The sequence below is a fragment of the Sebastes umbrosus genome, chromosome 7 (assembly GCF_015220745.1).
Source record: "Sebastes umbrosus isolate fSebUmb1 chromosome 7, fSebUmb1.pri, whole genome shotgun sequence".
Taxonomy (NCBI): Eukaryota; Metazoa; Chordata; class Actinopteri; order Perciformes; family Sebastidae; genus Sebastes; species Sebastes umbrosus.
In genome coordinates this window covers 15,938,324-15,950,086 of record NC_051275.1, presented here as the reverse complement: position 1 = coordinate 15,950,086, position 11,763 = coordinate 15,938,324, and the positions used below count along the sequence as shown (strand labels likewise).

Genomic DNA, 11,763 nt, shown 5'->3' with positions numbered 1-11,763 from the left:
AAGGGACTATTTGTAACTTTCAGAAATGCTTCTTAACAGCGACACCTGTGGCCGTGAAATCAACGAAAGTCAGCGTCGGGCTCGCGCTTGCTCGCTCTAAATATACCTGAACGAGCATCACTCAAAACAGTGAGGCGACACAAGTCAGCTAAAACCACAATATCACTCTATATTTCAGCTGCTTGGCAGTAACGTTAGCTGACCAGACGAAGGTCTCTCCATGAACATGATTTAGATCTGATCCTAATGTTGGCTTTTCCTGCCTAAGTGCAGGCTGAGGCAGCAGAGCTCTCCAGCGTGTCTCCCTGCTCTCTCCTCCCGCAGCCGGAGAGAGCAGAGGAGACACTGGCACCCGGTCGGTAACGAGAGGGTAACGTAACTCTCTGAAGAGCTCCGTCACTTCACAAGACACGGGAAACCTCTGTTGGTCTGGAGGAGCTGCAGCATTTTTTTTCTGCACAAACGTCCCCTGTGCATTCACTAGATATTCTCAGAGCTAAACTAACTCTTCTGCAGTGTGTAGTGAGCGCGCGTTCACGTCTAGAGGTGGAGCGAGCTGAGAACGCGCGCTCTCTCTGAGCGAAGGCAGGCAGGCAGAGTTGGAGAGGCAGCGGCCACACGCGAACGCGCATATGTGAGCGCGCATGTGTGACGACCCGCTACATTTATGCACGTACAAAGTTACAAATAGTCCCTTTAAGAAGTATAAGTCGTCTAGCTAAAAGAGATGCAAAAGCTATCATATTCTTTGCCTGGCGACTAAGATGTAAATCTTGTGGTACTACTCTAAATACTGCAGTAGTAGCAGAAGGTTCTATGGGTACCTCCAACACATCTGAAAAGGTTTTAAATATTGACTGCCAGAAACTATTTAGTTTTGTACAAGAAAAAAGGGACTTTTAACAGTGTAAACAGATTAACAAAAAGTCAAACACATTGAGTATATAGTCAACCTACAACAGGTACAATTATCGTTGGTTGAACAGGTGGGGCCTATTGCAGTTTTGTGTTCAGATATGGGAATCTTTTTAGTTTGTCCAAAATAAACCAGATCACAGAGACATCTCCAGCATGTAGACAACATCTGTGCTGCTGCAGTTTATGAAGGATTTTATGGTGTATTTTTTTTACCTGTATGTGAAAGATAACATTTTAAACCTGTTATATAGTCTCCCTGTCAGTATAACAATGAATAGATGGCAAATAGGTCAAATAAAAAAACACAGTTAAAAAAATTATTTCCAATCCAAATTTATTTATAAAGCACATTTAAAAACAACAAAAGTTGACCAAAGTGCTGTACATTATAGTCTCTGTTTAATAAATGCCACCACTTCTTTTAAATAGCAAGAAATTAGGAAAATGAATTGTAATTTAAATAGAACAATAGAATATAATTTATATACATTTTTGGCTTATTTTGATCAAGAGTACTGATGATTAATACGGCGCACTGTGTCTGAGTTAATGGCAGTGTTGTCTGGGGTCTCATAGGTTTTAAGAAGTTAAAAAATAGATAAAAATAGATAATAAACGTTGCACATTTTACATGTTGCCTTGGCCGTATGAAGAAAAATCAACCTGATTTCATACATTTGCAGGCAGGTATGTTTTCAAATTTGGTGGAAGAACTAAGAGCCCGGTGCAAGCAATCATTCAATATCCTGTTGACTAGTTGCATGACGTCGATGAGAAAGCAAACTGTTGAATACAAGTTAATAAAAATGTCTATGTTCCATTAATTCAAAGGCTTACACGCTGTTAATTATACATATATCAAAAATATGAATGTTTTATAGTATTTATAGTAGATTTCATCATGGAAGGATTATGTGACATGGGCCCCCTGGACACAGACATAGTAAAGCCCCCCACCCCTACTCCAAAAGGGCAAAACACCAAGACTGGAAGAGATACAAAGCGACTGCGAACAACGCGGCCATATCTTTGTAGTCATTTTGCATCTCTTTACAGTCATTTTGCGTCTCTTTGCAGTCGCTTTGTGTTCCTTTGCAGTAATTTTGCATCTCTTTGCAATCGTTTTGTGTCTCTTTACAGTCGGTTTGCATCTTTTTGCAGTTGCTTTGCGTCTCTTTACAGTCGTTTTAGGTCTCTTTGCAGTCGTTTTGTGTCTCTTTGCAGTCGCTTTGTGTTCCTTTGCAGTAATTTTGCATCTCTTTGCAATCGTTTTGTGTCTCTTTACAGTCGGTTTGCATCTTTTTGCAGTTGCTTTGCGTCTCTTTACAGTCGTTTTAGGTCTCTTTGCAGTCGTTTTGTGTCTCTTTGTAGTTGTTTCACGTCTCTTTAGAGTCATTTTCTGTCTCTTTGCAGTCGTTTTGCATCTCTTTGCAGTTGCTTTGCATCTATTTGCAGTCTGTTTGCGTCTTTTTACGTCTCTTTGCATCACTTTTCTCTGTCCATTGGTCCCTAGGCCTGTGCCCGGTAGGCCCATTCAGTAATTCATCCATAAGCTTCATCTATTCATCAAGTAGTACCATCAATTGCAAGCAGAATAAGAAAGGTGGCACAAGTCTGTGTTAAACAACAGTGAATCCTGCCTCAGATGCCTGGAAAGAAGTAGAACTTCTTTGTCAGAGTGACTCTGTCTTTGGTCGGCATCTGTCTTCTGTACTGAATGCAAAACTTTTCAAAGCGTCGCATGACCTGTGTGGTTGAAACAAACATTGTATGAAATTAAGCAAGACTAAGACTAATACAACAAGAGCATCATCATTACTGCTGATTATGTGGTGTTGTTGCCTCACAAACTGATATTACTTTCCACTTACTCTTTTGAAAAGTTTCTTAATGTCTTTCTTGTGTGCGAAGGTGAAAATTACATCAACGATGTACTGGATGAGAAAAGACCCATTAACCGGATGTCTATATGCGACGGTGTCTGGAAGAAAAACATACAGGAAATATATTTTGTTTTTATTACATAAAATAACTATTCTTAGCTGTTTTCAATGCAGATTAATGATATTAATCTGCATTGTGTTATGAGCTATATAATAAGTTCTGATAAACATCGAAGTTAACTAACCAGGGGTGCAGGAAAGAAAAGCAATGAAGTCTTTTTCTTTGTTGGCAAATTGCAAAGCATCATCCTCAATGTTGTCCATGTCACCTGGCTGTTGCACATCATCACAGGCCATATCTTGTTCTGCACCATCTTTAACAAGCACTGATCCTTTGTCCCCTGAAACACATGTCAGACTTTTAATACAGTGCATGAGAGCCTCGCTCACTTAAAGAGAACAAACAAATCATTAGCAAACTCCTGAATTAATTCATGTTGATGTTTGTTGTATCTGTGAGAATAGATTGGGATCACCTCCTCTGCAGGCCTGGATGATGATGATCTTGGGTTTGTCCAGCAGCGCTGGGCAGTTCTCTGTGCCCAAGTGTTTGTAAAGGTTATTGATGGGGAACACATCATCAGATTTCTCCTTTGTCCAGTTGACACCGAGGACAGCTCCGAGTTTCCCGTGAGACATGATAACCACCACCACACTGTCTGTCTCTCTGAATTTCGGATGTTTAGAGAACCAAATTACAGCATCGTCAATTTCCTGTAAGAACACAAAAAGGCAGACATCAGTTACTGTATCACTAAATCAGCCACACAAAAAATGTTTGTTTTTGAATTTGAATTTTCATAAAAGTACCTTTCCTGTGAGGTTTGTGAATTTCACCACCTCGTATCTCAGACCTCTGAGCAGTTTCTCCATGTCCTCCTCGTCCTTCTCAGCTCCATTTCTGTTTAATGTCTCATCAGTAAACGTTATATTAGTGATTAGCAGGGCCACACGATTCCTAATGGATTTTTCGGCTGCAGCGTAAACCTGAAAAACAAATTTGAAGAAAAAAAGTATAACAAAAATGTACCTTATATCTGGAAATATACACATTGTAGACTTTATTAAGAAAACTATATTTTACTACTTGTTAAACAACACCTTTCTATTGAGGTGAGGAAAGCTGAGATGTACAGGAACTAACTTAATACTCTTTATATGGCTTTTACAGTATGCATGACTAACTTCGCTATCATTCAGTTTCTTCTCCCAGAATTCCTTGGGGGAAGGGAGGAGCACGGTGGACCATTCCTGTTTCATCTGTGGCTCTGCAGCTTTCATCTGTGGCTCTGCAGCTGGGAACAGCAAAACATTTCTATTCAAAACAATGTACTTCTCTTTGCGTATAAACCTGTATTCATGACAGTGTCAAAATATAATATTAGTTGAATCAAAAAAAAAAAGAATATAGGTGAAATATGTCAGCTTACCTGGCTGAGCAGGTTCAACACAGGTCAGACCCAGTTCAGAGTAAAGCATCAGGTCTCTGCTGTGAAGGTGAACGATCATCTTCCTGCTGGCTTTTTCTCCTTTCCTCCTCACCGTGTCATTGAGTCCGCGAGCTATGTTTGCTCTGCCAACGTTGACCGCAAGTATCCAGTCTTTCTGGCCGTCATTCAAGACACCATCGTCTAAAAGGTCGTCCAGGAGCTGCATAAGCAGTTCATCTGTCGCCCTTTCCACAAACTTACTCCTCACTTTGAGAAGATCCTTTTCTAGAAGAGGCAATATAAATCACACAACTCAAATGTTTTATTTCAACAGAGGTACTAACATTGAATAAGACATTAAAAATATATGTTATGTAGCATACCCTCATTGATATAAATGGGGTGGACAAAAAAATAGAGACACCTGTGAGTATAAGGCAATACAATTCAACAGCACCATAAACTACAAAAAGTGACCATTACAATATTAATGAAGTTTGATTTATTGCAGGACTGTAGACTGCATTAGTTTAGCTAGGTGTACCAAATTAACTGGCAACTGAGTGTATAAAAAGGTTTTAGCAACTAGAAATGATTAGTTGATAATCCATTAAATGTTAACTAAGCATATATTAGTTTCACATTTCTAAATAGTGAGTTACAGGAATTCATGATACTTCCTGCATTGTACATTACTTAAACCTGCAGTAGGCAGAATATTTTTGGGCATCATTGGGCAAAAATGAGATAATAACCTTGCAGCAGATGGTAATTCAAGTGCTCTGAGAGATACTTGCTGCTCCTCCTCATGGCTCTGTTTTCACGCTTTAAAAAATCTAGCCCGTGACGGGAGACTTTGACCAATCACAGGTCATTTCAGAGAGAGAGAGCGTTCCTATTGGCTGTTTATTCAACGGAGTCAGCTGTCAATCACTCGCAAACTATTCTGTTACTGTAATGCCTATTTCTCATGTAAAATGTTTTCAGAAACATCTTGTAGTGTACTGTTTAGCTGTAAAATGAGAAAGTTTGCTCCGGCTGGTGGGCGGTGCTTGGTATTTCCTCAACTGATCTCAACATGGCGGCCGGGTCACAAACTTTCTCATTTCGATCAATGTTAGAAAAATATTTAAATCAGATTTGCACCGATTCTACCCACAGCTGCTTTAAGCATGTGTATGTAACCTTGTTGTGAAGTATTACCGTAAATCTATATGTTTTGAATATTTCCATATGCTTTCTAGTAGTTGAGCTCCACTACCATAAGAGGCTAAACTGTGAGTAAAAGCTTATTGCCTTTCCTCTTCACACAGAGTAGTGAAGAAGCCACTCCCAGCTACAACCACGGTTTCCTTACTTCACTTTATAGTTTGCCAACTTGTTCAGAAACAAAACACTGGACAGACATTGAGCCAGCTATGAAAGTAATGTAAAACATATCACACTTCATTTTAACAAAAGTTTATCTTATACAAAAAGCTTGTAGATTGAAATTGTGAAAGCCATCATATTATCGCCAGCAAAGTGATACTAAATACGTGGCACACACAACAATATACAGAATTATAAAAACTTTTTTTTTTGACAGACTTTGCAAAACAAAAGGAGAATAATGTTTTTAACCTCTCTCCTCCTCATCGCCCTCACAGCACAGACTACTTCAGCTCACGTAGATTTACACATGGTGGTAAAGTGGTATGGTTACTTGTAAAGTGCATTTAAACCCTGAAGTCTTACCTGCCATTCCTCAAATCTCGAGTCACAGGTGTGTTGAAGAGAGAGAGAACTGAAGTCTGCAGGTTACAAGTGAAATCTCCCCAGTTTTTATCAACCTGCGTGCAGAGACTGGTGCGAAATGCCAATGCGTAAGCGTGACCCAGTGATTGAGATGATAACGATGTTTCCTGCTTTATGACAAACAGCCTCACCTACTTTATTCTACCAGTATGGCTACTATACGTACAGAGCTAAAGGTCTGTATGACTGCTGCAGGCTAGCAGCCATCATCTGCACATCTTTGTGATATTAAACCATATTTGAAATAGTTGAGACTGTAACATGATGAACACATTGAAACAGGGTTATTATCTGTGCATCTTCCATCAGCATGCAGTTAAATCAGGCGCCTCTCAGCTCATTATATAGTCTCCCTGTCAGTATTACATTGAACAGATAGTAAATCTGTTCAAAATTAAAATTATTCAAATAAAACAACACAGTTAAAAATTATTTCCAATCCAAATTTATTTATAAAGCACATTTAAAAACAACAAAAGTTGACCAAAGTGCTGTACATTATAGTCCCTGTTTAATAAATGCCACCACCTTCTTTTAAATAGCAAGAAATTAGGAAAATGAATTGTAATTTAAATAGAACAATAGTATATAATTTATATACATTTTTGGCTTATTTTGATCAAGAGTACTGATGATTAATACGGCGCACTGTGTCTGAGTTAATGGCAGTGTTGTCTGGGGTCTTATAGGTTTTAAGAAGTTAAAAAATAGATAAAAATAGATAATAAACGTTTCACATTTTACATGTTGCCTTGGCCGTATGAAGAAAAACAGCTTCATTTCATACATTTGCAGGCAGGTATGTTTTAAAATTTGGTGGAAGAACTAAGAGCCCGGTGCAAGCAATCATTCAATATCCTGTTGACTAGTTGCATGACGTCGATGAGAAAGCAAACTGTTGAATACAAGTTAATAAAAATGTCTATGTTCCATTAATTCAATGGCTTACACATTGTTAATTATACATATATCAAAAATATGAATGTTTTATAGTATTTATAATAGATTTCATCATGGAAGGATTATGTGACATGGGCCCCCTGGACACAGACATAGTAAAGCCCCCCACCCCTACTACAAAAGGGCAAAACACCAAGACTGGAAGAGATACAAAACGTATCTTTTTAGTCATTTTGCGTCTCTTTACAGTCGTTTTGCGTTTTTTTTGCTGTCGCTTTGTGTCTCTTTGCAGACGTTTTAGGTCTCTTTGCAGTTGCTTTGCATCTATTTGCAGTCTGTTTGCATCTCTTTACGTCTCTTTGCATCACTTTTCTCTGTCCATTGGTCCCCTAGGCCTGTGCCCGGTAGGCCCATTCAGTAATTCATCCATAAGTTTCATCTATTCACCAAGTAGTACCTCAATTGCAAGCATCATATGAAAGGCGGCTACAAGTCTGTGTTAAACAACAGTGAATCCTGCCTCAGATGCCTGGAAAGAAGTAGAAGTCCTTCGTCAGAGTGACTCTGTCTTTGGTCGGCATCTGTCTTCTGTATTCAATGGAAAAATCTTCAAAGCGTCGCATGACCTGTGTGGTTGAAACAAACATTGTATGAAATTAAGCAAGACTAAGACTAATACAACAAGAGCATCATCATTACTGCTGATTATGTGGTGTTGTTGCCTCACAAACTGAAATTACTTTCCACTTACTCTTTTGAAAAGTTTCTCAATGTCTTGCTCATGTGCGAGGGTGGAAAATACATCAACGATGTACTGGATGAGAAAAGACCCATTAACCTTTTGTCTATATGAGACGGTATCTGGAAGAAAAACATACAGGAAATATATTTTGTTTTTATTACATAAAGTAACTATTCTTAGCTGTTTTCAATGCAGATTAATGATATTAATCTTCATTGTGTTATGAGCTATATAATAAGTTCTGATAAACATAAAAAATAACTAACCAGGGGTGCAGGAAAGAAGAGAAATGAAGTCTTTTTCTTTGATGGCATATTGAAAAGCATCATCCTCAATGTCGTCCATGTCATCTGGCTGTAGCACATCATCACAGGCCACATCTTGGTCTGCACCATCTTTAACAAGCACTGATCCTTTGTCCTCTGAAACACATGTCAGACTTTTAATACAGTGCATGAGAGCCTCGCTCAACACACAAATAATTTGCAAACTCCTAAATTAATTCATGTTGATGTTTGTTGTATCTGTGAGAATAGATTGGGATCACCTCCTCTGCAGGCCTGGATGATGATGATCTTGGGTTTGTCCAGCAGCGCTGGGCAGTTCTCTGTGCCCAAGTGTTTGTAAAGGTTATTGATGGGGAACTCATCATCAGATTTCTCCTTTGTCCAGTTGACACCGAGGACAGCTCCGAGTTTCCCGTGAGACATGATAACCACCACCACACTGTCTGTCTCTCTGAGTTTCGGATGTTTAGAGAACTGAATTACAGCATCGTCAATTTCCTGTAAGAACACAAAAAGGCAGACATCAGTTACTGTATCACTAAATCAGCCACACAATAAATGTGTTTGTTTTTATTTCCCTTTTTTATAAAAGTACCTTTCCTGTGAGGTTTGTGTATTTCACCACCTCGTATCCCAGACCTGTGAGCAGTTTCTCCGTGTTCTCCTCGTCCTTCTCAGCTCCATTTCTGTTTGATGTCTCATCAGTAAACTTTATATTAGTGATTAGCAGGGCCACACGATTCCTAATGGATTTTTCGGCCGCAGCGTAAACCTGAAAAACAAATTTGAAGAAAAAAAGTATAACAAAAATGTACCTTATATCTGGAAATATACACATTGTAGACTTTATTAAGAAAACTATATTTTACTACTTGTTAAACAACACCTTTCTATTGAGGTGAGGAAAACTGAGATGTACAGGAACTAACTTAATACTCTTTATATGGCTTTTACAGTATGCATGACTAACATCGCTATCTTTCAGTTTCTTCTCCCAGAATTCCTTGGGGGTAGGGAGGAGCACGGTGGACCATTCCTGTTTCATCTGTGGCCCTGCAGCTTTCATCTGTGGCCCTGCAGCTTTCATCTGTGGCTCTGAAGCTTTCATCTGTGGCTCTGCAGCTGGGAACAGCAAAACATTTCTATTCAAAACAATGTACTTCTCTTTGCGTATAAACCTGTATTCATGACAGTGTCAAAATATAATATTAGTTGAATCAAAAAAAAAGAATATAGGTGAAATATGTCAGCTTACCTGGCTGAGCAGGTTCACCACAGGTCAGACCCAGTTCAGAGTAAAGCATCAGGTCTCTGCTGTGAAGGTGAGCGATCATCTTCCTGCTGGCTTCATCTCCTTTCCTCTTCACCGTGTCAATGAGACTGCGAGCTTTGTCTGCTCTGTTGCTGTTCTCCTCAAGTATCGAGTCTTTCTGGCCGTCATTCAAGACACCATCGCCTAAAAGGTCGTCTAGGAGGTCCTTAAGCAGTGCGTTCGACACCTTTTCCACAAACTTACTCCTCACTCTGGCAAGCTCCTTTTCTAGAAGAGGCAATATAAATCACACAACTCAAAATGTTTTATTTCAACAGAGGTACTAACATTGAATAAGACATTAAAAATATATGTTATGTAGCATACCCTCATTGATATAAATGGGGTGGACAAAAAAATAGAGACACCTGTGAGTATAAGGCAATACAATTCAACAGCACCATAAACTAAAGAAAGTGACCATTACAATATTAATGAAGTTTGATTTACTGCAGGACTGTAGGCTGCATTAGTTTAGCTAGGTGTACCAAATAAACTGCAACTGAGTGTATAAAAAGGTTTTAGCAACTAGAAATTATTAGTTGATAATCCATTAAGTGTTAACTAAGCATATATTAGTTTCACATTTCTAAATAGTGAGTTACAGGAATTCATGATACTTCCTGCATTGTACATTACTTAAACCTGCAGTAGGCAGAATATTTTTGGGCATCATTGGGCAAAAATGAGATAATAACCTTGCAGCAGATGGTAATTCAAGTGCTCTGAGAGATACTTGCTGCTCCTCCTCATGGCTCTGTTTTCACGCTTTAAAAAATCTAGCCCGTGACGGGAGACTTTGGCCAATCACAGGTCATTTCAGAGAGAGAGCGTTCCTATTGGCTGTTTATTCAACGGAGTCAGCTGTCAATCACTCCCAAACTATTCTGTTACTGTAATGCCTATTTCTCATGTAAAATGTTTTCAGAAACATCTTGTAGTGTACTGTTTAGTTGTAAAATGAGAAAGTGTGCTCCGGCTGGTTGGCGGTGCTTGGTTTTTCCTCAACTGATCTCAACATGGCGGCCGGGTCACAAACTTTCTCATTTGGATCAAAGTACGTGAGTGATTGACAGCTGCTCAGAGACGGCAAGGCTCCAGCTATGCTCTGATTGGTTGTTTTCCTCCGGTCTGTGAAATCTTGCAGATGTCATTAGGAGCACCGGAGGACACAGAGGCACATGATTTATTTTCAGATTTCCTGTCTCATGCACTACTGTCAGGATATAGCGACCGCTTTATAAAAATAACTTTTAAATCAGATTTGCACCGATTCTACCCACTGCTGCTTTACCATGTGTATGTACACTTGTTGTGAAGTATTACTGTAAATCTATATGTTTTGAATATTTCCATATGCTTTCTAGTAGTTGAGCTCCACTACCATAAAAGGCTAAGCTGTGAGTAAAAGCTTATTGCCCTTCCTCTTCACACAGAGTAGAGAAGAAGCCACTCCCAGCTACAACCACGGTTTCCTTACTTCACTTTATAGTTTGCCAACTTGTTCCGAACAAAACACTGGACAGACTTTGAGCCAGCTATGAAAGTAATGTAAAACATATCACTTTGTCATTTTAACAAAAGTTTATCTTATGCAAAAAGCTTGTAGATTGAAATTGTGAAAGCCATCATATTATCTTTTACATCTAAATGGATTTAACAACAGAAAACATGAGCTGGCATGAGCGCCAGCAAAGTGATACTAAATACGTGGCACACACAACAATATACAGAATTATAAAAACTTTTTTTTTTTTGACAGACTTTGCAAAATGAAAGGAGAATAATGTTTTTAACCTCTCTCCTCCTCACCGCCCTCACAGCACAGACTACTTCAGCTCATGTAGATTTACACATGGTGGTAAAGTGGTATGGTTACTTGTAAAGTGCATTTAGACCCTGAAGTCTTACCTGCCATTCCTCAAATCTCGAGTCACAGGTGTGTTGAAGAGAGAGAGAACTGAAGTCTGCAGGTTACAAGTGAAATCTCCCCAGTTTTTATCAACCTGCGTGCAGAGATTGGTGCGTAATGCCGATGCGTAGGCGTGACCAACTGTTTGAGATGATAACGATGTTTCCTGCTTTATGACAAACAGCCTCACCTACTTTATTCTACCAGTATGGCTACTATACGTACAGAGCTAAAGATCTGTATGACTGCTGCAGGCTAGCAGCCATCATCTGCACATCTTTGTGATATTAAACCATATTTGAAATAGTTGAGACTCTAACATAAGAAAAGATAAGATAAGATAAGATGAACCTTTATTAATCCCCGGAGTGAAATTCAGGTGTCAAAGCAGCAACATCAGCAAACAGAGTGAAACACAGGAGAGGTATGAAGGTATACAAAAAATGATAAAAACAACAATAGAGATATAAAAGATACAGAGTGAATGGGTGAACATAGTGTGTGCAGTCCATCAATAAATAA

At 39.0% G+C, this 11,763-nt stretch overlaps 3 protein-coding genes across 7 annotated transcripts in view; all 3 read right to left on the bottom strand.

Moving 5' to 3' along the window:
* Window positions 1–1,240: 1,240 nt before the first annotated feature.
* Window positions 1,241–6,159, bottom strand: LOC119491067 (caspase-1-like). Of its 2 annotated transcripts, none has more exons than XM_037774687.1 (8): window positions 6,029–6,159; window positions 4,292–4,576; window positions 4,047–4,156; window positions 3,672–3,848; window positions 3,338–3,575; window positions 3,047–3,202; window positions 2,790–2,899; window positions 1,241–2,664 (listed from the first exon to the last, which is right to left on the bottom strand). In XM_037774687.1, exons 1-8 carry the CDS (start codon window positions 6,033–6,035, stop codon window positions 2,560–2,562), a joined length of 1,188 nt encoding a protein of 395 aa, XP_037630615.1. In that variant the 5' UTR covers window positions 6,036–6,159; the 3' UTR covers window positions 1,241–2,559. The 2 variants fall into 2 exon arrangements, with proteins under 2 accessions (XP_037630615.1, XP_037630616.1); XM_037774688.1 differs by having other exon boundaries at window positions 4,047–4,150.
* LOC119491066 (caspase-1-like) overlaps window positions 1,241–11,763 on the bottom strand; it is a 33,352-nt gene continuing 22,829 nt past the window's right edge. The window contains exon 9 of the mRNA XM_037774685.1: window positions 1,241–2,567. Within this exon, the coding sequence (XP_037630613.1) occupies window positions 2,560–2,567 (8 nt within the window). The 3' untranslated portion in view covers window positions 1,241–2,559. The remainder of the gene's footprint in view (window positions 2,568–11,763) is intronic.
* Window positions 7,406–11,350, bottom strand: LOC119491064 (caspase-1-like). Of its 4 annotated transcripts, none has more exons than XM_037774680.1 (8): window positions 11,241–11,350; window positions 9,273–9,557; window positions 8,988–9,133; window positions 8,613–8,789; window positions 8,278–8,515; window positions 7,997–8,152; window positions 7,740–7,849; window positions 7,406–7,614 (listed from the first exon to the last, which is right to left on the bottom strand). In XM_037774680.1, exons 1-8 carry the CDS (start codon window positions 11,245–11,247, stop codon window positions 7,510–7,512), a joined length of 1,224 nt encoding a protein of 407 aa, XP_037630608.1. In that variant the 5' UTR covers window positions 11,248–11,350; the 3' UTR covers window positions 7,406–7,509. The 4 variants fall into 4 exon arrangements, with proteins under 4 accessions (XP_037630608.1, XP_037630609.1, XP_037630611.1 ...); XM_037774681.1 differs by having other exon boundaries at window positions 8,988–9,118; XM_037774683.1 differs by having other exon boundaries at window positions 8,988–9,112.

Coding starts and splice junctions, on each gene's coding strand:
- LOC119491067 (XM_037774687.1), bottom strand. Junction 4,157..4,291: donor TGTTGAACCTGCTCAGCCAG/GTAAGCTGACAT, acceptor TGCTGTTCCCAG/CTGCAGAGCCACAGATGAAA. Junction 3,203..3,337: donor CATCCAGGCCTGCAGAGGAG/GTGATCCCAATC, acceptor CATGTGTTTCAG/GGGACAAAGGATCAGTGCTT.
- LOC119491064 (XM_037774679.1), bottom strand. Junction 8,516..8,612: donor ACACAAACCTCACAGGAAAG/GTACTTTTATAA, acceptor GTGTTCTTACAG/GAAATTGACGATGCTGTAAT. Junction 8,153..8,277: donor CATCCAGGCCTGCAGAGGAG/GTGATCCCAATC, acceptor CATGTGTTTCAG/AGGACAAAGGATCAGTGCTT.